This window comes from Salmo salar, chromosome 20 (assembly GCF_965601325.2).
Source record: "Salmo salar chromosome 20, fSalSal1, whole genome shotgun sequence".
In the NCBI taxonomy this organism is placed as follows: Eukaryota; Metazoa; Chordata; class Actinopteri; order Salmoniformes; family Salmonidae; genus Salmo; species Salmo salar.
This window is the reverse complement of record NC_138310.1, coordinates 86,686,436-86,713,301: the sequence shown is the minus strand read 5'-3', so window position 1 is coordinate 86,713,301 and position 26,866 is coordinate 86,686,436. Positions and strand designations below refer to the sequence as shown.

The window sequence follows — 26,866 nt, the reverse complement described above, 5'->3', positions numbered from 1 at the left end:
GAGGCTTTATTACTGCCACTTTTAGTGAGTTTCGTACACATCCGGTGGATAGAGAGCCGTTTATTATGTTCAACATAGGAGGGCCAATCACAGGAAGCAGCTCTTTCAGTAGAGAACACACGTTTACTTGATTGCTGTTCCCGTATTTCACTCTTCACTCTCATGGTGTTTTTTTTTCTCTTTTCTTGACCTAGTTATAGTTCCGCTTTGACCTAGTTATAGTTCCGCTTCATCCTCTCATCGAAGTTGTAAACATTGACACCCGCTTTGACACGAGGGGGAGGCCATTGCGTAATTTGCGGGGCACTACGCAACTTGCGTAGGGAGCGTATAGGGCCTTCCGGCTCTGATGGTTATAATATCAATACTTGCACCTAAAGGCGTTTCTACCATCATTTCTCGCACAATTAATTTTACCAAACCAAAAAGATCCCACTATGTCGAACGAACAAATGATCTGTTGGCATTTATTGAAATTGTACCGAAACTACCTGTTTCCATCACTGCTGTCATTTTTATACCTTATGACTTTATTCACATAAAAACTGTGGATGGGAAACATGGTTGTAGATATAGACTAAGGACGAGTCAATGAAGGTCATTGCACAACACAATTTTAGCCTGCCCCCCCGATCCAAGGTTCGTTGCAACTTGCAAGTTATTGAGAAAGGGGAGTTTGATCAACGAATAATGCAAGGAGTAACCATCATCATATCAGTGACCGAACTGCGGTATAGGCAGCCTATTCGCTCATGGCGCAATCCGCTCGCACCAGCTATTTAGGAGCGACTTGTGGGGCGCTCCTCATCTACTCGCCGCTCCGTTGACAGGCTCACTTCTAAACGCTGCCTTAAAGAGAGGCAACGTATCGGTAACCGCTAAGTGGGAACTTCACCGGGATACTTCACTGACAGGTCACACGTTTACTCGCCGGTCATTAGACTTTCCGTTGATTTATCTTACATTTCTCGCTGAAGCGTCCGTTCAATAGATCTAGAATAGAAATACAACTGTCTTGGACTCTGGCTCGGGGGTGGTGTAGGCTCGTGGAGTTAACAGGTAGGCGAGATAAACGTGTGTTCACGTTCTTTGCCAGCAAGGGAAGAGCGAGGCGGATTGTTCTTGAAATCCACAGACTGGCAGCGAGAAAGGAAGAGTAGATGCTGCACGTGCAGTAGCTAATGGGGATCCTAATAAACTAATATAAACAGGAAGCCTACATTCTCACCAACATCCATTTCCAGGTCGTATTCCCTCCGCGCATCTGATTGACTTTGATAGACGTTTGATTGGTTGATGTAATGCCCATATACATCATCGATCGAAAATTGACAGAGATACCTGGTAAGTCGGTTACACGGTGCCAAATCTATTCTAAATATTGCTGTTTGATGCTTGGTCTGTGTGTGGGACAAGTGGCATTCACCGGTTGATCATCATGTCGTCCCATTGAGTTTTCTTTACTCTTGTTTTGATGTGCAACAGTTAGGAAATGAACTCAGTCGCAGAAACCCATTCGGCTCCATTTCCTTGGTCATTCAGTCTCTCGCCAGATATGATCATGTGTTTATTGATGTCATAATTGTAGACAGATTTTTTTTAATTTTTATTTATTTTTTGCTCACAAAATAGATGTTTTAATAGGACTAGTTTTCTATTCGGACATGCTTCGTACAGACTAGAATGTGTTTTGTGATGGATCTTTAAAAAAAACAAAAAACATGTGAACATATTTTCATTCCAGCTCTGTCATTTCTATAAATAAAATCCAGTTTGAGTTGTTGTGTTGGGGACAGTCATGGACATATGTTCGTTTCCATTGTAATGATTCCCTGTAGGTGTTGGGTTCAGACTACATGGTTTTATAGTCTTTAGCCATTATTCAAAGGATTAATTTCAGTAATTTAAACTTTTTATCATCTGGACATTTTGATGGTTAACAATAATGTCTTAGTGGAACCGTAACTTCTGGGAATAGGCTTAAGTTACGTGTGTGTGTTGTGGTTACAATGAAACATGACTTTCATTTTAAAGGGGTTTTTGAGGTCTCATTGCGATGTTTCACATTCATCAGAGTAACAGACAACAATCATAAATAAAGCCTGTGTGTGGAGCCTTAAACCCATCTGGAGCCCCCACGCGTCACACACCAACAGAGGTGTGTGCGAAACAGTGTGTGTGGTGCGTGCATGCTTCTGTGTGTGAGACATAGTCCTACTAAAAGTGCTGCCTACAAGTCACTCCTACAGTAAGAGGGCCCACTGTCTCACTCCTACATGCTAACTGCCATCTCTCTTCTTACATCTCTCCCTCTTCCCCCCCACCTCTTGCATATGTCAGACGTCATTCTATCCTAGTGCTTAGACTTGACGTGCCTGGCAGGATTATGACTCTCTCACACACACACACACACACACACACACACACACACACACACACACACACACTCATGTAGCACCCCCCCATATCAAGACCCCAAACCCCCCCCCCTCAACATACACCTCGTGGTGTGACATTGTGAAAGCACACATGGCTGCTGTCGTCACCATATGTAATCCCTTTCTGTGTGTGTGTGTGTGGAAACAGTTTTATGTGCTGTGCAGTATGCAGGCTAGAGTAACAGTAAGCTCTAATTAGTAGGTCAAACAATGCTGATTTTCCTCTGCCTCTCTTTCTCTTCCTCTGCCTCTCTTTCTCTTCCTCTGCCTCTCTCTCTCTGCCTCCCCTGCCTCTTTCTCTTCCCCTGCCTCTCTCTCTCTGCCTCCCCTGCCTCTCTCTCTCTCTGCCTCCCCTGCCTCTCTCTCTCTCTGCCTCCCCTGCCTCTCTCTCTTTCTGCCTCCCCTGCCTCTCTCTCTCTCTGCCTCTCTCTGCCTCCCCCTGCCTCTCTCTGCCTCCCCCTGCCTGTCTCTCCCCTTGCCTCCCTCTCTCTCTCTCTGCCTCTCTCCACTTCTCTTTTCAGAATACCCATTGACCCTCATCCCTCCATATTTCTCTATCTGTGTCTGTGGATCTCCTGTCTGTCTGTGTATTATCAGCCTATGGAATGCATTTCTTCCAGGTAATATATATAGCTGCACTGACATGCCACTCCTGGCAGTCAATCATTGAACTGGAGCCAACTGGGATGATGGAATAGGAATGAATGCATAAGCGTTCACATGATGCCTGAGGAGATGGCACATCTAACAGTTAGCATCTGAATTATCATGAGTTCCAGCTAAAGCAGAGTGTCTGGTCTTCTCTGCTTCCTTGTTGTAATGGCCAATTATCTGTCCTCCTAATGCGCCTGACATTAGGCACTTAATAGGTCCAGGTTACAGGTGTAGAACAGTAACGGAGAGTGTTGTTCCGTCTACGCATTCAGCCGTTCTGACGCCTTACTTCAAGTAGATATCGTGTGTGTGTGTGTGTGTGTGTGTGTGTGTGTGTGTGTGTGTGTGTGTGTGTGTGTGTGTGTGTGTGTGTGTGTGTGTGTGTGTGTGTGTGTGTGTGTGTGTGTGTGTGTGTGTGTGTGTGTGTGTGTGTGTGTGTGTGTGTAAGGGAGGCAGAGAGACTTTGTCCCCTGGATGGGTGCTCTCATCTCAGCCAGCTAACAGCAGGAGCCTCCCTTCTGCAGACTCGGGTCACTGAACCAGCTTGTAAACGTGTGTGTGTGCTTGACAAGCGGGGATCAAGGATTAATTGCCTGCTAAGGAAGAGTTTACTACTTGCTACGTGCACTTTGCTGAAGAGTTGAACTACAACTTGGTGAGAGGCAGAGCTGATCTTTTCTGGTTCTGGAGCCTGTATTCTTCTGCTACACATTACAAGGTAGGGTAGTATATTTTCATCTGGACCATTTTTGTGGACTTTTGTAAGGTTTGTACCTTACTGTGTGACCCCCTCCCTTTCCTTGTCTTTCTTTTAGAATTTAGCTACTTATCTCTCTCTGTTTTTCTCTCGTTCTCTCTCTATTCATCTCTCATTCTCAATCTTTTCCCTTCCACTTCTCTCTCTTTATTGTGTTGTTGGGGGGGGGTTGACCTTTATTGTGTTGTTGGGGACGGTTGACCTTTATTGTGTTGTTGGGGGGGTTGACCTTTATTGTGTTGTTGGGGGGGGGTTGACCTTTATTGTGTTGTTGGGGGGGGGTTGACCTTTATTGTGTTGTTGGGGGGGGGGTTGACCTTTATTGTGTTGTTGGGGGGGGGTTGACCTTTATTGTGTTGTTGGGGGGGGGTTGACCTTTATTGTGTTGTTGGGGGGGGGGTTGACCTTTATTGTGTTGTTGGGGGGGGGGGTTGACCTTTATTGTGTGTGTTGGGGGGGGGGGGGGGGGGTTGACCTTTATTGTGTTGTTGGGGGGGGGGGGGTTGACCTTTATTGTGTTGTTGGGGGGGGGGGGGAGTTGACCTTTATTGTGTTGTTGGGGGGGGGGGGTTGACCTTTATTGTGTTGTTGGGGGGGGGGGTTGACCTTTATTGTGTTGTTGGGGGGACGGGGATGGGACGGTTGGCCTTTTATTTTTACAGCTGAGTTGTTGCCACATCTTTCTATGAGATGTTTAGTTGGTTTATATTCTTCAAGGAGATTATTTCAGAGTTAACCTTCTTTGTCTCCCCTCAGGTGAGTCGTTACAGCCAGCAGCTGAAGGAGTGTTGAGCATGGTGGAGACCGTCCCCCCTAAATCGGCTAAGAAGCCCCGCTGGACCTCTCTGGAGATCGGCCTGCTCACCATCGTCTCCCTCCTCTTCATCGTCATATTGGCCCTCATTGTCCTTTTCGCCACAAAGAAGACTGACAGTGGTGAGTGGAGAAACTCATAGAGCAATCACTGTCTATCTATCAAGCAAGCAATGAATCTATCAATCAGTTAGACAGTCAAATCAAATGGAGTTAAAACGTTATGTAAAGAGCATTTAGCCATCTCAACAGATGTTATGGTGATATGATGTGCTATTGAAAAAAAATCTGTTTACTATTCATACGGTTGCAATCTTGTGCGCTTGTATAGCCTACTTCCTGTCAGCGACGACCCTAAAACATACAGTTAAGTGAAATGTTATGGCACATTTTAATATGTGGCTTTCAGACTTCGAAGGGGCAATATGCGTTACTACATTTTTGAAAACTTTTATATTAATGATATCTAACGTTACCCATTTTGATACTCTCATTAGCTTAGGTCAACTGTTGTACCCCATTTAGAACACAAAATATAAGATTGTTTTGCTCCTATGTTTGTAAATATTTAAGTTGTAAACAAACACTAAATAGCTGGGCGGCAGGTAGCCTAGTGGCTAGAGGCAGGTAGCCTAGTGGCTAGAGGCAGGTAGCCTAGTGGCTAGAGGCAGGTAGCCTAGTGGCTAGAGCATTGGCCCAGTAACCGAAAGGTTGCTGGGTCCAATCCCCGAGCTGACAAAGTAAAAATATGTTGTTCTGAACAAGGCAGTTAACCCACTGTTCCCTGGGCGATGAAGACGTGGATGTTGATTAAGGCAGCCCCCCGCACCTCTCTGATTCAGAGGGGTTGGCTTAAATGCAGAAGACACATTTCAGATGAATGCATTGTTCCCCCTTTCCCTTAAAACATGGATATCATGGATGGTCAGGCCTTGCATCCATAGATCTGTTAATGAATTTGAAAGTGGTTACATTTCTCCAGCCCCTATCCCACAGCTTTTTACCAAAACAGTGTAGCAGGGCTTTATTATTGTTCAAACTGCAGATTACCCCCTTAAAGTTTGTCAGCTCAAGGGGAGCGTTAAAGCCCATAGTGGCCTGAATGCTGAATCCCACTGAGGTGCAGGGTTTTCAACAGGTTGTTAGGGATGGCCAGTAGTGGCCTGAATGCTGAATCCCACTGAGGTGCAGGGTTTTCAACAGGCTGTTAGGGATGGCCAGTAGTGGCCTGCATACTGAATCCCACTGAGGTGCAGGGTTTTCAACAGGCTGTTAGGGATGGCCAGTAGTGGCCTGCATACTGAATCCCACTGAGGTGCAGGGTTTTCAACAGGTTGTTAGTGATGGCCAGTAGTGGCCTGCATACTGAATCCCACTGCATCTCAGTGCTAGAGACGTCACTACAGGGATGGCCAGTAGTGGCCTGCATACTGAATCCCACTGCATCTCAGTGCTAGAGACGTCACTACAGGGATGGCCAGTAGTGGCCTGCATACTGAATCCCACTGCATGTCAGTGCTAGAGACGTCACTACAGGGACGGCCAGTGGTGGCCTGAATACAGCATCTCAGTGCTAGAGACGTCACTACAGGGACGGCCAGTAGTGGCCTGAATACTGAATCCCACTGCATCTCAGTGCTAGAGACGTCACTACAGGGACGGCCAGTAGTGGCCTGAATACTGAATCCCACTGCATCTCAGTGCTAGAGACGTCACTACAGAAGCTGGTTAGATTCCAGGATGTATCACTCCCGAGTTACATAGGGCGGCGCCCAATTGGCCCAGCGTCGATAGGGTTTGGCCAGGGGTAGGCCGTCATTGTAAATAAGAATTTGATCTTAACTGACTTGCCTAGTTAAATAAAGGTTCAATAAAATGTAAATAAATGTGAAGCTTGTTGAGAGCTTTACGGCCATTGGAGATGGAGCCTTCCTAGTCCTTTACAGGCCAATAAACACTGTGATAGGAGCTATGAATGGGGTTGTGGGAATAAAATAGAACGAGGTCACTGTTCACACTGATTTAGTTACAGACACGGAGACATGACGTCTTCATGTTTACTAATCCATGACAATGGATAACTAAACATGGGCAGTACGTGACTGTTGATTAGATTATCCCAAATGTGACAGTGTGCAGCAGGTGATGTTGGTGAGTAATGATTGATAGTGAGAGAACTGATTGGTACTGAAAGGCACCACTTTATTGTTTTCAGATAGTGGGATTAAGATATCCCAGCAGTTTGACAGCAGTCATAAAGTGTTCTACTGACGACTACTATCTGACCGGCACTACTGTTTCCTTTAGTAGAGTTCTACTACTGTCTACTATTTATTTAACCTTGTTATTTTATCAGAGAGTCATACTGAGTGAGACCAAGGTCTATTTTGCAGATGAATTACAGAAATGACAGAAAATACACACATCAATATAAATACAAAATGCAAGCAGAAAGAAAATATGGTTATAATAAAAACAAACACATTGATCAGTAATAAGGTCCTCAATCAGCTTTCTGAATTACCCTAGAGGCACCAGAACATCACATTTAAGAACATGTTGAAGATTATTCCACAAATAAGGTGCAAGAAAACCTCAAATCTGATTTACTTAACTCAGTAGAAACCAAAGGAATTTCAAGAGGTAACCATCCCTCAGACCGTGGGTGGTGACTCGTATGTCTCAAGTTTAGTAAAGACATTACGAACAGTGGGACTTATGGTAAAAGGGCTTTATGAATGAAAACATGGCACTGTATCAACCTACGTGACATCATAGAGGGCCAACCAACTTTCTAGTAATGCAGGGATGAATACTCAAAATGTAGCCTGTAATAAGTTGCAGTGCGCTATGATAACCTGCATCTAACGGCTTTAATGAAGTGGCAGCTGTGTTCACGTAGATGATGTCGACATAGTCAAGAACCAATAAGAACATCGACTGAATAATCTGCGTTCTGCTATTTAGCGAGAGGCAGGACCTGTTTATATAGAAGAAGCCAATTTAAAAATATATATTTCTCTTTCTTTACTAACTCGTCAATATTAGTGGTTAATTTGTAAATCGGGAGGTGCCGGTGTTGTGCTGAAGATCCCCCCCCCCCCCACGCGAACACGCACACACTCAATTCTTCATTGCTGCGACTTGCAGACATTACTAGTGCCTCTCCCGCAATCAAACTGTCATAATACATTAAATGCAGCCCAACGTGATCATTGACAGCTGCCTTGAAGGACACAAATGAAACCTGCTTTCTGCTACTAAGATCAGTAAAATGCAGGCTGAAACGGACAACGGAGTGAAAAGCAGAAATCTCAACTAGCAAGCAAGTCGCAGCAATGAAGAATTGAGTGTGTGTGCGTTCACGGGGGGGGGGGGGTCCTGGCAGGGGGAGATCTTCGGCACAACACATACAAGTGCAGGTTGCAGTTTTTTACAGACAAGTCTATTGTTTATACTGAATTATTATATTCAGTACCAGTCAAAAGTTTGGACACCTACTTATTCAAGGGTTTTTATTTTTACTATTTTCTACATTGTAGAATAATAGTGAAGACATCAAAACTATGAAATAACACATATGGAATCATGTAGTAACCAAGAAAGTGTTAAACAAATCAAAATATATTTTTAGATTCTAAGTAGCCACCTTTTGCCTTGATGACAGCTTTGTGCTCTCTTGGCGTTCTCTCAACCAGCTTCACCTGGAATGCTTTTCCAACAGTCTTGAAGGAGTTTCCACATATACTAAGCACTTGTTGCTGCTTTTTTTCATTCTGTGGTCCAATTCATCCCAAACCATCTCAACTGGTTTGAGGTTGGGTGATTGTGGAAGCCAGGTCATCCTTCTCGACCATTGGCGACTCAAACCTCCTTCTCGTGACTATTTGCACTTGGACTGGATAGGCTAAAATGATAAGCAGAATATTAGCACTGTGTGTGCAGCAGCGATGGGTTCTGTTCTCTAGCAGTGGAAATGACGCTCCACACCTGGTACATGCAGCATACATCAGCTGGTGAGCAAGCAATGAGTGTGGACAGGCAGGCTCGTCTGAAACCACCAGTCACCAGCCTACTCTTTAGCTTTGCCTGGTTAAGAAACACAAACTGCTTTATGAAGTGTTAAACAACACTAGTGTGGAGTTTAATAGTAAACAATGGACTAGATATTTGTCTCTCTCTCTCCCCTTGAGGACCGAGAAATAGGCTGTCTTTGAATTTGTTGTCTCGCTCCAACCTCCCACTTTCCCCCCTGCATCATATAGCCAGATTCTGACAAGTCTCAGATTAACTGAAAATTACAGACGTTACCTTCTTACTGAAGTATTTTGGGAATTTTCAGTTATTTTGCTACATAACGTTCCTGTAGATTTAAAACCATGATTTGGTCAACACCAGTAATAGCCTATGGAGCGTTGATGATGCCTGCTATGATGATGCCTGCTATGAAAGTATCAGCCTTGTCCCTGTTTCACTGTCGGCTGCTGTGTGAGTGAGCCACTCTCACTCCCTCTCCCCATTGTGCTCACAGAGGAGGGAGAGATACATTATGAGAAGAAACAAGCGTATGACCTTTGCTCAAATGCAATTGTGGGGAAAAAGACAGTTTTCAAAGCAACTACTGTTGTTCTAGTTACAGAGAGCTTTCTGTGAGTACCACTTCACAGCCAGAGTAGGCTGTAGCCTAGTGTGATTTTGATGCACCCGCAGAGTGGAGCAGAGCATGCCATTTTGCAGTGAATAGGTAACCTAGGACTATTGCTGGAAAGTCTTTGTCGGACATAAGCCTACATTTTACTGATTTAGATGAACCAATTAGCCATCATGGCTATATAGCAACAATATCTTATATTTAGAGTTAGCAATCTATCTAAGTGTTTTGAGTTCCCACTTCTACAGGTAGTGTTTAATATTGCCTACAGGCCAATATGCACACAGATGGTGGCAAATTCTATGAAGAGCAAAAAAAAATTCTGATAATTCTGGATCCTACTTTGACAGGTTGCACATCAATATAAATCAGCATTTCCTGGATATGTTAGATGAAATAGCTTACTTTTTTAATCATAGGTTACCATCTTAGTTTCATAGGTTACCATCTTAGTTGTCCTACTGGTCTTTGGAAGAAAGGTGTCTAGAACCCTGCCCCTAATATAAAGTAGCTGTTCACTAACTTTCTATTTAATGTTATCGATATAAAATTATTATATATTGAGCTAATTTCCCTAATGTGGACATTTTCTAGTTATTATACTGAACAAAAATATAAACGCAACAATTTCAAAGATTTTACGGCGTTACAGTTCACAGAAGAAAATCAGTCAATTGAAATAAATTCATTAGGCCCTAATCTATGGATTTCACATGACTGGGCAGGGGTGCATAGAGGAGGGCATAGGTCCACCCACTAGGGAGCCAGGCCCACCCACTAGGGAGCAATCAGAATGAGTTTTTCCCCGCAAAAGGGCTTCATTGAAGACAGATACTCCTCAGTACTGATATGGAGGTCCTGAGCTGACGTGGTTACACATGGTCTGCGTTTGTGAGGCCGATTTGGACGATCTGGCAAATTCTCTAAAACGACGTTAGAGGCAGTTAATGGTAGAGAAATTAACATTACATTTTCTGGCAACAGCTCTGGTGGACATTCCTGCAGTCAGCATGTCAATTGCACACTCCTTCAACTTGAGGCATTTGTGCCATTGCGTTGTGTGTCAACTGCACATTTTATTATCCCCAGCACAAGGTGCACCTGTGTAATGATTATGCTGTTGAATCAGATTTTTGATATGCCACACCTGTCAGGTGGATGGATTATCTTTGCAAAGGAGAAATGCTCACTAACAGGGATGTAAACAAAATCTGAGAGAAATAAGCTTTTTGTGCATATGGAACATTTTGGGGATTTTTTTCATTTCAGCTCATGAAACATGGGACCAACACTTTACATGTTATGTTTATTTTTGTTCAGGATATATTTTGCAAGTTCTCATTTTCACCACAAAACTGAGTGGTATTACACATCCATTTAAAAAAAAAAAAAGTTTTTTTACTTCAGATTGGTGATATTAATGTAAACCGTTATAGTCCTAACGATGACCCTAAATTGTTTTCTTTAAACAGATTCATATCTTTGGTTAAGTACCGTTGACTTTTCATACGCGACTCTCCGTGGCAGCGCTGTTGTAATTTTCAAACTCAATTGGCAAGGAGAAATCGGCTCATTTCTAAAAGTTGTTGGCCACAAACAAATGGTGGGATTTGACAGTCAAGCTATCAGTCAAATGAGAGCCAACACCTGTCCCTATTTACAACTACCTGTGGAGAGATGATTTGTTGAAATTTTCCCATCAACAAAGTGTTGCGTTTCCTTTTTTATATTGACTATATGCTGTAAAAAATTGTCCCAGAAGGGGACGACCCCTACAGGTTGTGTAGTATATATTTAGTATACCCAAGCTCTTTGTGGTTTGTCTGTTTTAAAAGAGTAACAGCAGCAAACTGTCCATGTTCCATTGATTTTAATACCATATCAATGTGTGTGATTCATTTGCATGTGTAAAGGACATCACACTGCTTGCTTAGCGAGTACAATTTCCTCTCGATTCATCCCATACCTGGCGTGAACTCGGGACCTCTGCCTCAAAAACACACGTGACTGTCCTCCTCAAGCCTCTTAGCCGATCGCCCCAGCTCGAAAGCTAACTAATGAGGCGACGAGTACGTTGATTACAGGAAGTCATCTGAACACAAATGAGACACCTGTATGTGTAGAGTAATTTTTATGTTACATTTTCAAATTATAACAACCTATTTCAGTATTTTGATTATGAATTTGGTGTTTTGACACTGGGCTATAAATTCGAGTTATGATTTATGAAAATAAATGATTTCAAAAGGGTTCTATTTAACCGTGAAAGTGCCAATGGGTCAATTTTATCCTTCTGAAATTGTAGGACTTTGTTAAGGAACTAGTTACCACAAAAAACACTATTTACCATGTCTGTTAGTGTGGAGGAATGAAAAATAATCTCTCTGTATAATAGTGGTGTGGGGTCCAGCTGAAAATATGGACTCCCTAGTAAACCAAATTTGGCACAGAGGTAGATGTACAATGCTGTGAAAAAGTATTTGCCCACTTTCTAATTTTCTCTACTTTTGCTTGTTTTGGATACTGAATGTTATCTAATATTAGGTTTTGTGTAGAAGATCTGATAAAGGGAACCTGAGTGAACAAATGTCACAACAATTACATATTTCATAAACAACGTTATGCAACACCCAATGCCTCTGTCATTTTTTTTCTTCTCCCCTTTCACTCAATTACTGGTTGTGCCACCTTTAGCTGAAATGACTCCAACCAAACGCTTTCTGTAGTTGGTGATCAGTTTCTCATGTCGCTGTGGAGGAACTTTTGCCCACTTTTTTCCATGCAGAACTTTTTTGAAACTGCTTGTTTCAAGTCCTACCACAACATCTCAATTGGGATTAGGTCTGGACTTTGACTAGGCCATTCCAAACCATCAAATGTGTTGCTTTTTAGTCATTTTCATGTAGACTTGATTGTGTGTTTTGGATTATTGTCTTGCTGTGCTTCAGCTCACAGACAAATGGCCTGATATTGTCCTATGGAATTATTTGTTACACACCAGAATTCATGGTTCCTTTTTATTAAGGCAAGTTGTCCAGGTCCTGAGGCAGCAAACCATCCTCAAACCATCACCCTACCACCACCATGCTTGACTGTTGGTATGAGGTTCTTACTGTGGAATGCAGTGTTTGGTTTTGGCCAGGCATAATGGGACCCATTTTGTCCAAAATGTTATACTTTGACTCATCTGTCCATAGAAAATTCTTCCAAGAGTGTTGATGATCATCCAGGAGCTTTTTGGAAAACTTGTCTACTTTTTGGATGAGAAGGGTCCCATTATGTCTGGTGAAAATCCAAACACTGCCTTCCACAGTAAGAACCTCATACCAACGGTCAAGCGTGGTGGTGATGGAGCACGGATTTTGCAACGTCAGGATTGTGGGTTCAATTCCTGGGACTAACCATACTTAAAATGGATGCAGTCACTTCTATAAGTCATAAGGCACTTTGATGAAAGTATCTGCTAAATGGCATATATTATTACTATGTGCCCATCCTCCCCAATTAAGGTGTCACCAGCCGCCCGTGGTAGACATTGGTATTGCCCTTTTTTAAGCAAAAAAACAAGGTAAAAAGCCACTGAACAAGCCCCAAAACGTGCTACGGTTTATTGATTTTGATAATAGTCCAGAAATCTTGCCCAGCCTACTATAGTGGATCCATTTTTTTAAACAGTCACAGCAGGCAGGATGCAAACAGGGAGCTAGTTTACCACAAGAGTTGCCGCACCGCTCTGTGTGCGTCACTGTGCGTGTTCTGCCTCATTATGGTGTTGCGATTTTTAGCGCCACCTGCTCGACGCTTGTTCTACTACATCTTGTTAATTGCTTTTTATTCTATGGTATTTTGGTATGTGCTCCATTGGGATCAGTTGACCACACTTCATCACAGGAAGATGTATTCCGGGGTATCTCTAGCCATCCTTGTTGTGTCTGCCTGCGAAAGCATTGTCTGTAAGTCTAACATGTTGTCTGTATGTTCATCTTGCTATATCAGAAGTTATTATCTTCAGAGGATGTTGTTGTTTGGGTTTTATGTCAGTTGTTTTGCTGAGTAGCAGCTTGCCTAATAAATCAGACTGTGATACCAATTCTTGGGATTCAGTCTTAAACAAAGCACTGCAAAACTGTGGAAAGTTTCCTTTTCAAGCCAGAATGTTGAATGTGATTCCATTTTGAACTTACTCTGCCAGTTGTCTGTACAGTTGGTCCTTCAGTTGGTTTAAATTTGAAACAAGATATCCACAGGAAGGTATTATTTACCCAACTTAGAGCGCGACGCCGGAACTGGAGTTGGCATTTCTATGACCTGACACGCGCAAAACCACAAACACCTGCAAGACTACGGGTGGTATGCATCGTCTGCGTGTACCATCGTCTTGTGCATGAGCAAACACACAGAGACCTGAGTTTTGAAGTCGGTTTAATTATGCTTTCCTGTGGATATTTTGTCTCAAATTTCAACCCACTGAAGGACAAACCCCACAAACAATCGATAGAGTAAGTTCAAATGTAATTTTTGTCAACATTCGTGACAGACAAGGGACATTCTTTTTATTGATATATATTTTTTTTTTTCTGTAATTGTGCATGGTTTTTCTGTAACTTTGCATAGCCACAGCAGGACTATGTGGCAGATGGCATCGCTTGCTGAATGTGATCTCATCATGACTTATGCTATCATACAGGTCTATTTGGGCAGTGTTTGAATTTAGAACATTGTTCATTTCAATATGCTTATTGTATACAGCTTTTACCTAACCTACAACAGAATGCTTATGTTGCACAATGGGTAATGTCTGAGCTGCATGTTCATTGCATTTTTCTTTGAAGTTTCACACCATTTCATTAAATACTGGAGGTTTGGAGAAAGCCTAATCCTGACTCTTGACATGGTTTTTGAATGGAGTTTGGCTGTCTGCCTAATTACGGTTGAACACAGCCTGAGGAGGACAGTACAGTGTGTGTGGGGTGACCATTTTGTGATAATCAAAACAGAAATTAGCCACAGAAGGCTGATCCAAAAATGCAGCGTTTGCATTGGGTTAAGGTTAGGGACGTCCCTAGCAGTCGAGATGGCGCTAACACGTTTAAACAGGCAGCCCAATTCAGATATATATTTTTTGTCTTTTGTTCAATCACAGCAGATCTTTCCACAGCAGATCTTTTTCAGAGCTGATTTGATTGGTCAAAGACAATTAGTGAAAAAAAAGATCCTTATTGGGCTGCCTGTATAAACGCAGCTAATGAGTTTGACAGAAAACAGCCTGAAAGAGTAATTATTTACCCCAAGTCTGATTTGGAGCCCACCCACCATTTCATTCATGTTTAAAACATCTACTTAACTGTTACATTTTTTTTTTTATTATTGATTATCACTATCAACATTAGCATATTAGCAGAGAAAAGGAACGAGATGTTTTCTTCCCCTGGCACTACACCGCTGACTCAAATGACCAAAGCTTGATAATGAGTTGGTTATTTGAATCAGCTGTGTAGTGGTTGGGCAAAAACCAAAATGTTCACCAAGAACCCTGTTCTATTCTAATCCCTTCATTACTGCACAGGAAACCAAAGCACAGTTCCTGGTTTCCCTCCTGGTTATTTCCTAGAAGGGGATCAACAAAGATTATACGTAGATTATGCCAAACATTCATTACAAATGAAGCGCTCTCAGGAGCCAAATGTTCATTCAGCCATTTAACCAAGTCAAACATTTTTCATTCAGTTCCGTTCACTTAGATGTGCATCTACTTCCTGTAGCACCTTGAGGTTTGTGACAGTGTGATCCATCTTTAATTTATCTAATGTAATATACATTTAGAGTGCCTTAAGTAAAAGTTTTTTTTACAATTATTTTATATATTTTTTTTAAACAACCAAATCTCTATTATTGATGTAAGTGGCATGTTATAGAAGGGTCTGGACACTTTAAAAAAATGTTTTTTCTTCTCCATTTCCTCATTGTGCAGTACGGGGTCTCTGAGAAAACATAAACAAACGCTCCATAAACATCTCCTTCCTTTTAGAAACAGAAACTCTCTCAGTATAGTGATGCAGATCTTTAGATGTTATACACATGAAATTGTCATTCTGAACTTTATCCGCAGCATTAAATTCCTTTTTGTGCGACTCCAGCTGTTTCCGATATCCAGCAGTTCCATTCTCCGTGTAGCCTGCTGCTAGAATGGACAGAGGTATCGCTCGAGTCTCTCTTGAAAACCAAGTGAAATCGCAAAAAAAAGTGTTTGGACGCTTCTATAACATGCCATTACATCAAAGATAGAGATTTGGTTGTAAAAAAACAAAAAAAACAATTCTCCTTTAAGTTGGCAGTGATGGTTTATATTTTTTTCCCTTTTTAGATGGTGTCTGCACCACGGCGGACTGCACTCAGTCAGGTAAATATACATGCATACATACATACATACATACATACATACATACATACATACATACATACATACATACATACATACATACATAAATACATAGGTAGAATATGAGCTGTATTTGTCTGTGTGCAGCATCTCGTCTGATAGAGAACATGGATGCCAATGTGGACCCATGTGACAACTTCTACCAGTACGCCTGTGGGGGCTGGTTGAAGAAGAACATCATCCCAGAGACCAGCTCCCGATACAGCACCTTTGACATCCTACGAGACGAACTGGAGGTGGTCCTGAAAGGTTAGAGACACACACACACACACACACACACACAGACTCATGTCTTGCTAGGAAGCTGAATGTGTGTCCAGGTCAGATAAGTCTTGTAGCATGGCACAGTTTGGATTCAGTGAGTTTTCCAGGGAGGTGTGAGGGCTGGGTTTGGATCTGTTGGCCAGGGAGGTAGGAGTGAGAGGGGGCTGGGTGTGGATCTGTTGGCCAGGGAGGTAGGAGTGAGAGGGGGCTGGGTGTGGATCTGTTGGCCAGGGAGGTAGTGTGCAGGCTAGGGTTGGTGTGGTTGGAGGATTTACTGGGGTTAAAGCAGCTTGTCCTTCAGGGAAAACCTGGGGCTCTAGGAATAGTCACTGTGGTTAATGGTGTCATCTATCTGCAGCGTTTACTGCCAACGCAGGAACATTTTATTTTAAAAGGTGCATAGAGGACAAAGCGTCATCTGATGAAATCCCGACCTTAGAATAGTTGGAGGCCTTTAACACCATCTGGTTAGCACCATCTTGACAGTAGATTTACAGGAAGGCTTCCCTTACACCTAAAGGAGTGGGTGGAGGTGGGGGCTTGACGGTCTGTCTGATTACATTGGACATATGCATGTCCCTGCACATGGGCCAAATCAAATTGTAAACTCAGCAAAAAAAGAAGCGTCACATTTTCAGGACCCTGTCTTTCAAAGATAAGTCGTAAAAATCCAAATAACTTCACAGATCTTCATTGTAAAGGGTTTAAACACTGCTTCCCATGCTTGTTCAATGAACCGTAAACAATTAATGAACATGCACCTCTGGAACGGTCGTTAAGACACTAACAGCTTACAGACGGTAGGCAATTAAGGTCACAGTTGTGAAAACTTAAGACACTAAATAGGCCTTTCTACTGAGTCTGAAAAACAACAGAAAGATGCCCAGGGTCCCTGCTCATCCGCATAAACATGCCTTAGGCATGCTGCAAGTAGGCATGAGGACTGCAGATGTGGCCAGGGCAATAAATTGCCATTTCCGTACTTTGAGACACCTAAGACAGCGCTACAGGGAGACAGGAGGGACAGCTGATCGTCCTCGCAGTGGCAGACCACGTGTAACAACACCTACACAGGATCGGTACATCCGAACATCACACCTGTGGGACAGGTACAGGATGGCAACAACAACTGCCCGAGTTACACCAGGAACGCACAATCCCTCGATCAGGGCTCAGACTGTCTGCAATAGGCTGAGAGAGGCTGGACTGAGGACTTGTAGGTCTGTTGTAAGGCAGGTCCTCACCAGACATCACCGGCAACAACGTCACCTATGGGCACAAACCCATCATTGCTGGACCAGACAGCACGGGCAAAAAAATGCTCTTCACTGACGAGTCGTGGTTTTGTCTCACGAGGGCTGATGGTCGGATTCACGTTTATCGTCGAAGGAATGAGCGTTACACCGAGGCCTGTACTCTTGAGCGGGATCGAGGTGGAGGGTCCCTCATGGTCTGTGGCGGTGTGTCACCGCGAGCTTGTTGTCATTGCAGGCAATCTCAATGCTGTGCATTACAGGGAAGACATCCTCCTCCCTCATGTGATACCCTTCCTGCAAGCTCATCCTGACATGACCCTCCAGCATGACAATTCCACCAGCCGTACTGCTCATTCTGTGCGTGATTTCCTGCAAGACAGGAATTTCAGTGTTCTGCCATGGCCAGCGACGAGCCCGGATCTCAATCCCATTGAGCACATCTGGGACCTGTTGGATCGGAGGGTGAGGGCTAGGGCCATTCTCCCCCCCCAGAAATGTCCGGGAACTTGCAGGTGCCTTAGTGGAAAAGTGGTGTAACATCTCACAGCAAGCACTGGCAAATCTGTTGCAGTCCATGAGAAGGAGATGCACTGCAGTATTTAATGCAGCTGGTGGCCACACCAGATACTGTTATTTTTGATTTTGACCCCACCCTTTGTTCAGGGACACATTATTCCATTTCTGTTAGTCAGATGTCTGTGGAACTTGTTCAGTTTGTCTGTTGAATCTTGTCATGTTCATACAAATATTTAAGTTTGCTAAAAATAAATGCAGTTGACAGTGAGAGGACGTTTATTTTTTTGCTGAGTTAATTTGTCACGTGCTGAATACAACCGGTGTAGACCTTACTGTGAAATGCTTACTTAAAAGCCCTTAATAACCTGTTTGGGATAGGGGGCAGTATTTTCATGTTCGTATGCAAAGCGTGCCCAAAGTAAACTGCCTGCTACTCAGGCCCAGAAGCTAGGATATGCATATAATTGGTAGATGTGGATAGAAAACACTCTTCTAAAACTGTTAAAATAATGTCTGTGAGTATAACAGAACTTATTTGGCAGGCGAGACCCCGAAGACACCATCCAGGAATTCTTTTGTTTGTTGAGTTCACTGTGTTTTCAATTAGTTTTCTATGGGAACCTAGATTTCTGTGGCACTTGGTTGCAGTTCCTATTGCTTCCTCTAGATGGCAACAGTCTTTAGAAATTGGTTGATGTTTTTCTTTAGAGAAATTAAGAAGTACGGCTATTCAGAACGAGGGTCCAGCCTAGTGCACGCGACCTGGAACGTGCTTCACTTTGTTTTCGTCCGGTATTGAACGCAGTTTATCCCGTCTTAAATTGTATTGATTATTTATGTTTTAAAATACCTAAAGTTGGATTAGGAAAGTTGTTTGGAACAAGTTTACAGGTAACTTATTAGATATTTTGTAGTCATGTTGGGCGAGTTGGCACCGGTGTTTTTCTGAATCAAATGCGCCAAATAAATTGACATTTTGGAGATATAACGACGGAAATAATCGAACAAAAGGACCATTTGTGATGTTTATGGGACATATTGGAGTGCCAACAGAAGAAGCTCTTCAAAGGTAAGGCATGAATTATATCGTTATTTCTGAGTTTTGTGTCGCGCCTGGCGGGTTGAAATATGATTGTCATGTGTTTGTTTGATGGGGTGCTGTCCTCAGATAATCGCATGGTTTGCTTTTGCCATAAAGCCTTTTTTAAATCTGACATGGTGGCTAGATTAACAAGAAGTTAAGCTTTAATTTGGTGTATTGCACTTGTGAATGTATGAAAGTTAAATATTTCAATTTTCTTTTTAATTTCGCGCCCTGCTATTTCACCGAATGTTGTGGAAACGTTCCGCAAGCGGAACCCCCAGCCGTAACAGAGTTAATTTGTCACATGCGCCGAATACAACAGGTGTAGACCTTACTGTGAAATGCTTACTTACAAGCCCTTAACCAACAATGAATATTTTTTTATTTTTAAAGAAAATATTAGCTAAAAAAGTATTGTAAAACATAAAGTAATAAAATAAGTAGCACAATTAAAATACTAAAGAAGCTATATACAGGGGCTCTTAACGGTTAAGAGTGTTGTTGCGTCAGTAACTTAAAGGTCGCTGGTTTGAATCCCGAGCCCAAACTTCTGATGTGCCCTTGAGCAAGGCACTTAACCACAATTGCTCCTCTAAGTCTCTCTGGATAAGATTGTCTACTAAATGTACACATGTGCGGAGTTACAGGTTAGTCGAGGTAAATGTACATGTAGGTAGGGCTAAAATTACTGCATAGATAATAAACAGCGAGTAGCAGCAGCGATTAAAAAAAAAAAAAAAAAAAGGGGGTTGATGCAAATAGTCTGGGTAGCCACTCCATTAACTGTTTAGCAGTCTAATGGCTTGGAGATGGAAGCTGTTAAGGAGCCTTTTGGACCTAGACTTGGAACTCAAGTACTGCTTGCCGTGCGGTAGCAGAGAGAACAGGGTGGCTGGAATCTTTGACAATTTTTAGGCCCTTCCTCTGACACTGCCCAGTATATAGGTCCTGGATGGCAGGAAGTTTGGCCCCAGTAATGTACTAGGCCGTACGCACTACCCTCTGTTGCGCCTTGTGGTTTGCTGCTGAGCAGTTGCCATACCAGGCAGTGACGCAACCAGTTAGGATGCTCTCGATGGTGCAGCTGTAGACCTTTTTGAGGATCTGGGGACTCATGCTAAATCTTTTCAGTCTCCTGAATAAGCGTTATCGTGCCCTCTTCACAACAGTCTTGGTGTGCTTGGACCATGATAGGTTGTTGGTGATGTGGACGCCAAGGAACTTGAAGCCCTCAATCTGTTCCACTACAGCTCTGTCGATGAGAATGGGGGCGTGCTTGGTCCTCTTCCTGCAGTCCACAATCATCTCCTTTGTCTTGATCACGTTGAGGGAGAGGTTGTTATCCTGGCACCACACTGCCAGGTCCCTGACCTTTACCCTATACGCGGTCTCATCGTTTTGTCATTGGCAAACTTAATGATGGTGTCGTGCCTGGCCATGCAGTCATGAGTGAACAGGGAGTACAGGAGGGGATTGAGCACGCACCCCTGAGGGGTCCCAGTGTTGAGGATCAGCATGGCGGATGTGTTGTTACCTATCCTTACCACCTGTGGGTGGCCCTTCAGGAAGTCCAGGATCCAGTTGCAGAGAGTGTTTAGTCCCAGGGTCCTTAGCTTAGTGATAAGCTTTGAGGGCACTATGGTGTTGAACGCTGAGCTGTAGTCAATGAACAGCATTCTCGCATACAGTTGAAATCTGAAGTTTACATGCACTTAGGTTGGAATCATTAACTCGTTTTTCAACCACTCCACAAATTTCTTGTTAACAAACTATAGTTTTGGCAAGTCGGTTAGGACATCTACTTTGTGCATGACACAAGTAATTTTTCCAACAATTGTTTACAGACAGATTATTTAACGTATAATTCACTGTATCACAATTCCAGTGGGTCAGAAGTTTACAAAAACTAAGTTGACTGTGCCTTTTTAAACAGCTTGGAATATTCCAGAAAATTATGTCATGGCTTTAGAAGCTTCCATCCTATAGAAAATTTGTGGGCAGAACTGAAAAAGCACATGTGAGCATGGAGGCTTACAAACCTAACTCAGTTACACCAGCGCTGTCAGGAGGAATGGGCCGACATTCACCCAACTTATTGTGGGAAGCTTGTGGAAGGCTACCCAAAACATTTGACCCAAGTTAAACAATTTAAAGGCAATGCTACCAAATGCTAATTGAGTGTATGTAAACTTCTGACCCACTGGGTATGTGATGAAAGAAATAAAGCTGAAAGAAATCATTCTCTCTACTATTATTCTGACATTTCTTAAAATAAAGTGGTGATCCTAACTGACCTAAGACGGGGCATTTTTACTAGGATTAAATGTCAGGAATTGTGAAACTGAGTTTAAATGTATTTGGCTAAGGTGTATGTAAACTTCCGACTTCAAATGTAAATGTGTTCCTTTTGTCCAGGTGTGAAAGGGCAGTGTGGAGTGCAATAGAGATTGCATCATCTGTTGGGGCAGTATGCAAATTGGAGAGGGTATAGGTTTTCTGGGATAATGGTGTTGATGTGAGCCATGACCAGCCTTTCAATGCACTTCATGGCTACAGGCGTGAGTGCTACAGGTTGGTTGTCATAATTTTTAACCTTTATTTAACTAGGCAAGTCAGTTAAGCACAAATTCTTATTTACAATGACGGCCTACCGGGGAACAGTGGGTTAACTGCCTTGTTCAGGGGCAGAATGACAGATTTTTACCTTGTCAGTTCGGGGATTCGATCCAGCAACCTTTTGGCAGGTTACCTAAGTGTTCTTGGGCACAGGGACTATGGCGGTCTGCTTGAAACATATTGGTATTATAGACTCGGACAGGGAGAGGTTGAAAATATCAGTGCAGACACTTGCCAGTTGGTCAGCGCATGCTTGGATGTAGACATCCTGGTAATCTGTCTGGCCTTGCGGCCTTGTGAATGTTGACCTGTTTAAAAGGTCTTACTCACATTGTCTGCGGAGAGCGTGATCACTCAGTCGTCCGTAACAGCTGGTGCTCTCATGCATGTTTCAGTGTTGCTTGTCTCGAAGCGAGCATAGAAGTAATTTAGCTCATCTAGTAGGCTTGTGTCACTGGGAAGCTCGTGGCTGTGCTTCCCTCTGTAGTCTGTAATACGGTGGTGTATTACGATTCAATCCTAGTCCTGTATTGACGCTTTGTCTGTTTGTCGGTTTTTGTTCCCCCTTTGGTTGCTCATTTAACATGCTGGTAGAAACTAAGTTGCATTAAAGTCCCCTGCCAATAGGAGCGCCACCTCTGGATGAGCGTTTCCTGTTTACTTATGGCCTTATACAGCTCATTGAGTGCGGTCTTAGTGCCAGCATCAGTTTGTGGTGGTAAATAGACTGCTACGAAGAATCTAGATGATAAACTCTCTCTTGGTAAATAGTGTGGTCTCCAGCTTACCATGAGATGCAAAAACCTTAAGACTTCATTAGATTTCGTTCACCAGCTGTTGTTTACAAATATACATAGACCACCACCCATTGTCTTACCAGAGGCGGCTGTTCTATCCTGCCGATACAGCGTAAAACCTTCTAGCTGTATGTTATTCATGTCGTCGTTCAGCCACGACTCGGTGAAACATAAGATAATACAGTCTTTAGTGTCCCGTTGGTAGGATATACGTGATCGTAGTTAGTCTATTTTATTATCCAATGATTGTACGTTGGCTAATAGGACCGACGGCAAATGCAGATTACCCACTCGCCGTCGGATCCTTACAAGGCACCGAGAGCTACGTCCCTGATATCTCTGGCTCTTCATGTGAATGACGAGGATTTGGGCCTTGTCTGAAGTAAATCCTTTGCGTCCGACTCGGTAAAGGAAAAACTCTTCTTCCAGTACGAGGTGAGTAATCGCTGTCCTGATATCTTGAAGCTCTTTTCGGTCGTAAGAGACGGTGGCAGAAACATTTATGTATAAATTTAAGTTACAAATAAAGTGAAAAAAAATATATATATATATCTCTCTATCTCTCTATCTCTCTATCACAATTAGTTAGGGGACTGTGAAACGGCAGCCATATCCTCCGGCGTCATTATTTATTGAGTTAATTCAGAATTAATCTTTTTTTGAGGAAGTGTATGCTGGCTACGGATTTTAAAAATGGACAAACAGTACTATTGACACTTTTTTTTCTTGTTTTTCAAGCGAAAGTCTTTTTAAGGGAGGATGCGAGCAAACTTGTTTGGTTCGGCTAGCCGAGTTCTGCTAGCTGCCAGTCAATCTGAAGCATGCTGAATGGCAGATGGGGTTACCCTCTGTTAAAGAGCCCCTACACTGTAGAAAATGATTTTCTTCATCCAAAATTACTCTGGATTAATGGTAGACAGGTGGGTGGAAATATGAGACTCTCACCCCTCTCTTTTAGCATATTTTACAGTCGACCTCTTCCTGTTCCACTTTATATGCCCTCAATCACACTCTGGATCACCCCTTTCTTTCTCTCCTCTTCTCATCTGCCTCCCTCTGTTATGCTCTCCACCTCCTCCTTTCTGTCTTTTGACGTCTCAAGTATCTGTGATTAACTTGTATGGCTTTTTAAAGCGTACTGTAAATCAGCGGTAGAGTACTCTTGGGGGTCCTAATTTGTCTGAGTGAATGGGCATGATTGTCCACTGCCAAAGCCTGATTGGATTTTATTATTATTTAATTTATTTTTTTTTTGTCTGTGTTTTGATTCTCAGGTTTATGTCTCTGAATTACAGTAATCAGTCTCCACACTTTCTCTATCAGACGTCATTATCACCAGAACAATACTGTCAGAAGAAAAGCTCACCCTGGTACCAGACGGGTAGACAATTGTGTCTGCTAATAACAGTCAAGGTTAAGACAAAATTCACAGGAACAAACTGTATGAAAAGATAAGAGGGGAAAAATAAGGTTGTGTTTTGTCATTGGTCCTGATGGTCTAATCTTCTACTGTCGCACACTGAATCCACATGTGATGAAATGCGCTTTGTGCCAATGGAAGAATATTGCATTTCAAATCCTGACGGACAGAGATGTGGGATGCTGTATGTGTGCTCCCATGTCTGTCTGGAGTTTCCTGTCACATCCTGTAGTAACTAGATCTCAGGACCATGGAGCCTGACTGACAAGTGTTCTGCCTGGTCAGCATATCCTGTATCTGTTAACAGCTGCCTGCAGGGCGCTGCTCTGGCCACACCTGGACAGCCGTTAACATCAGGTGTTGACAGCAGGTGTTAACAGCAGTAAATAACCTGTACTGTATCGGTATGTGTGTTTCAACGGAATGTTTGTGTAGGCTTGTGTGTGTGTGTGGGGGGGTTTGCGGCCGCTCATAAATGCCTCACATTGTTCTCCACTGCAATAGAAAGTCATAAAGGAACCCTATAGGCGTCCACATATTAGGTTTGGTCTCCTCAGCTATGGCGACACGAACATATGTGCCTCGCATACTCCCTTAAAAGACCTTCGGCTTAAAAAAAATGAGTGGCAGTATAAATGTTTGTCTCTCTTTTAGACGCTGTAGCAACAACATAGCCAGTATACACTTCCTCAAAATAAGGTAAATACAAAAAATCTGATTTAATTTCGATGTTTCTGCTGAGGAGACCTTAGTTGTGCAGTTTTCCATTTAACTAAGATGTTTGGTCCAGTATTTCTCAAGATAAAGAATGTGCATGAAAAACTACTCCTCTCTCATTTAATGACAACAAACCCGTCCACAGTTCCCACTCCTACTACCGACCCGTTCAGTACGGGGACATCGGTTCGGTCTGCACTGTGAACCCGAAATGAATACATCAAAAAATGACAGTCACTAGGCCTATAGGCTAAGCCTACGCTGCGTTGTATGCCTCTTGAGTAAATCTGAGCTGAAAGAACATTTCTGTTTAAACAACTAGAAGCCTTTAATCTTAAATTTTTAAACAATTGTGTGCACGAACAGCTGAAAAAACCCTCACCAAAACGAACAAAAACGACAACCTCTTGTCATAATATATGCGCAAACTGTTTTGACGGGCTTAATGAGGCACTGCTCTTGGCTCTTAACCACAGCTGTGTGTGGGTAGGACAGTTTTCCACCTCTCTCTTTGTTTCAGGTATGGCATACTCTGCAATAATTTGCCCAATTGACCGTGAGCTTTTTAATTGTACCTTGTTTGTGCCGGAGGGGGAGGGAGACTGGTGCAAGTCCAAAAGAGAGAGATGTAGAAAGATTGGGATTAACTTAGAGAAAGGGAAGTGAGGAAATGGGAGGTGACATGGTTGTTATCTCTGTGGGAAGGGCCCAATGAGCTGTCAGTGACATCACAAAGGGCCAGACAAAATGTCTGTCAGACAGACAAGTGACATCAGCGGGTTAGACAGAGCGGATCACTTTTGTCAAATGGTCACCGCCTTTCAAGGTGTTGCACAATGTTTAAAAACATTGTCTGACTTGCTATATGTCGATAGCATATGTCGATAGCATGAACTTTATACAAATCAAAGGTCATTCACTTTTGACTGTAGTCAACTGCAAGTTTCTGCAGTTACTCTTAGACATTGTTAATGACTATTGTAGCTGGAAATTGCATTATTTTTTTTTTTCATGGAATATCTACATAGGCGTACAGAGGCCCATTATCAGCAACCATCACTCCTGTGTTCCAATGGAATGTTGTGTTTAGATAATCCAAGTTTTTAGCATTTTTAAAAGGCAAATTTATCATTAGAAAACCCTTTTGCAATTATCTTAGCACAGCTGAAAACTGTTCTGATTAAAGAAGCAATAAAACTGGCCTTCTTTAGACTAGTTGAGTATCTGGAGCCTCAGCATTTGTGGGTTTGATTACAGGCTCAAAATGGCCAGAGACATAAACCTTTCTTCTGAAACTCATCAGTCTATTCTTGTTCTAAGAAATGAAGGCTTTTCCATGTGAGAAATTGCTAAGAAACTAAAGATCTCGTACAACGCTGTGTACTACTACTACTTTCACAGAACAGCGCAAACTGGCTCTAACCAGATTAGAAAGAGGAGTGGGAGGCCACGGTGCACAACTGAGCAAGAGGACAAGTACTTTAGTGTCTAGTTTGAGAAACAGATGCCTCACAAGTCCTCAACTGGCAGCTTTATTAAATAGTACCCGCAAGACAGGCGGGTACAATTTTGCTGGGGGGGGGGGGGGGGGGGGCAATTAAGATATTTGGGATCTTTGCCCACGCATTACCATGCCACTTCAATTGATTAGCTTGAGTTCGATTGACCTCTTTACCGCATTTATGTGGTTAGACAGAATGTCTAAGTCAGACATCTTATGACAGCACAGAGGGTCAGACAGCACGATGTCAGAAGTCAAGTCCCAACAAATCCGTGCTCCATGTTCAGCTTGTCAGCAATACTGCAGTTGTTGCCTGGGTCTGTAGAACATATACATGGAGGATTTGCTCTGCGGAGACACACTTCCTGTTTAGTTCCTTTTTATCAGGATGGGCCCTGATGTTGGTGCCAGATAAGGTCACATTATTTAAGTGTGTGTATGTGTGCGTGCCTCACGAGCATCATGTGGTCTTTAATCCATATGCGTGTGTACACACACACACACACACACACACACACACCAGTCAGTTGTTAATCCAATCATACACACATGATCTGTGCCCTTTGGCAGGAAGCTCCCTATGAAGGGTTCCTAACCCAGAGCTTCATTAAGATTAAATGAGCAGATAAATAGTGCACACTAGGTAATGAGACAGCAGGGGTTCTGCCCTAACCAGAAGAGGGGGTGATGGAAAGAGGGAATCGGGGTAGAGGGAAAGAGGAAGATTGAGATGACAGAGAGCTGTTACTGTAAGATTGAAGAAAGAGAGGGCAGACAGCTGTTACTGTAAGAAGAAAGAAAGAGGGGGGGGGGGGCAGATAAAAGGTAGAAATACAGAGTGGGTGATACAAAAAGGTTGAGAGAAAAATAAAAGCACATTCTTTGTCCTAACTCTAGCCAATGGGTTTCTTCCTACTATTACCACTGCTAGTGCATGTGGGAA

General features: G+C 42.9%; 1 protein-coding gene across 6 annotated transcripts in view; it reads left to right on the top strand.

Moving 5' to 3' along the window:
- Positions 1-768: 768 nt before the first annotated feature.
- Positions 769-26,866, top strand: part of LOC106581480 (neprilysin) — a 46,036-nt gene continuing 19,938 nt past the window's right edge. The window contains exons 1-6 of one of the 6 annotated variants that reach the window (XM_045704051.2): positions 774-1,344; positions 2,075-2,158; positions 2,960-3,058; positions 4,606-4,785; positions 15,678-15,713; positions 15,840-16,001. In XM_045704051.2, the coding sequence (XP_045560007.1) occupies positions 4,644-4,785; positions 15,678-15,713; positions 15,840-16,001 (340 nt within the window). In that variant the 5' untranslated portion in view covers positions 774-1,344; positions 2,075-2,158; positions 2,960-3,058; positions 4,606-4,643. Of the gene's footprint in view, positions 1,345-2,074; positions 2,159-2,959; positions 3,059-3,527; positions 3,811-4,605; positions 4,786-15,677; positions 15,714-15,839; positions 16,002-26,866 lie in introns of those variants that run through there. The other 5 variants (XM_045704046.2, XM_045704047.2, XM_045704048.2 and 2 more) reach the window with 5 other exon arrangements.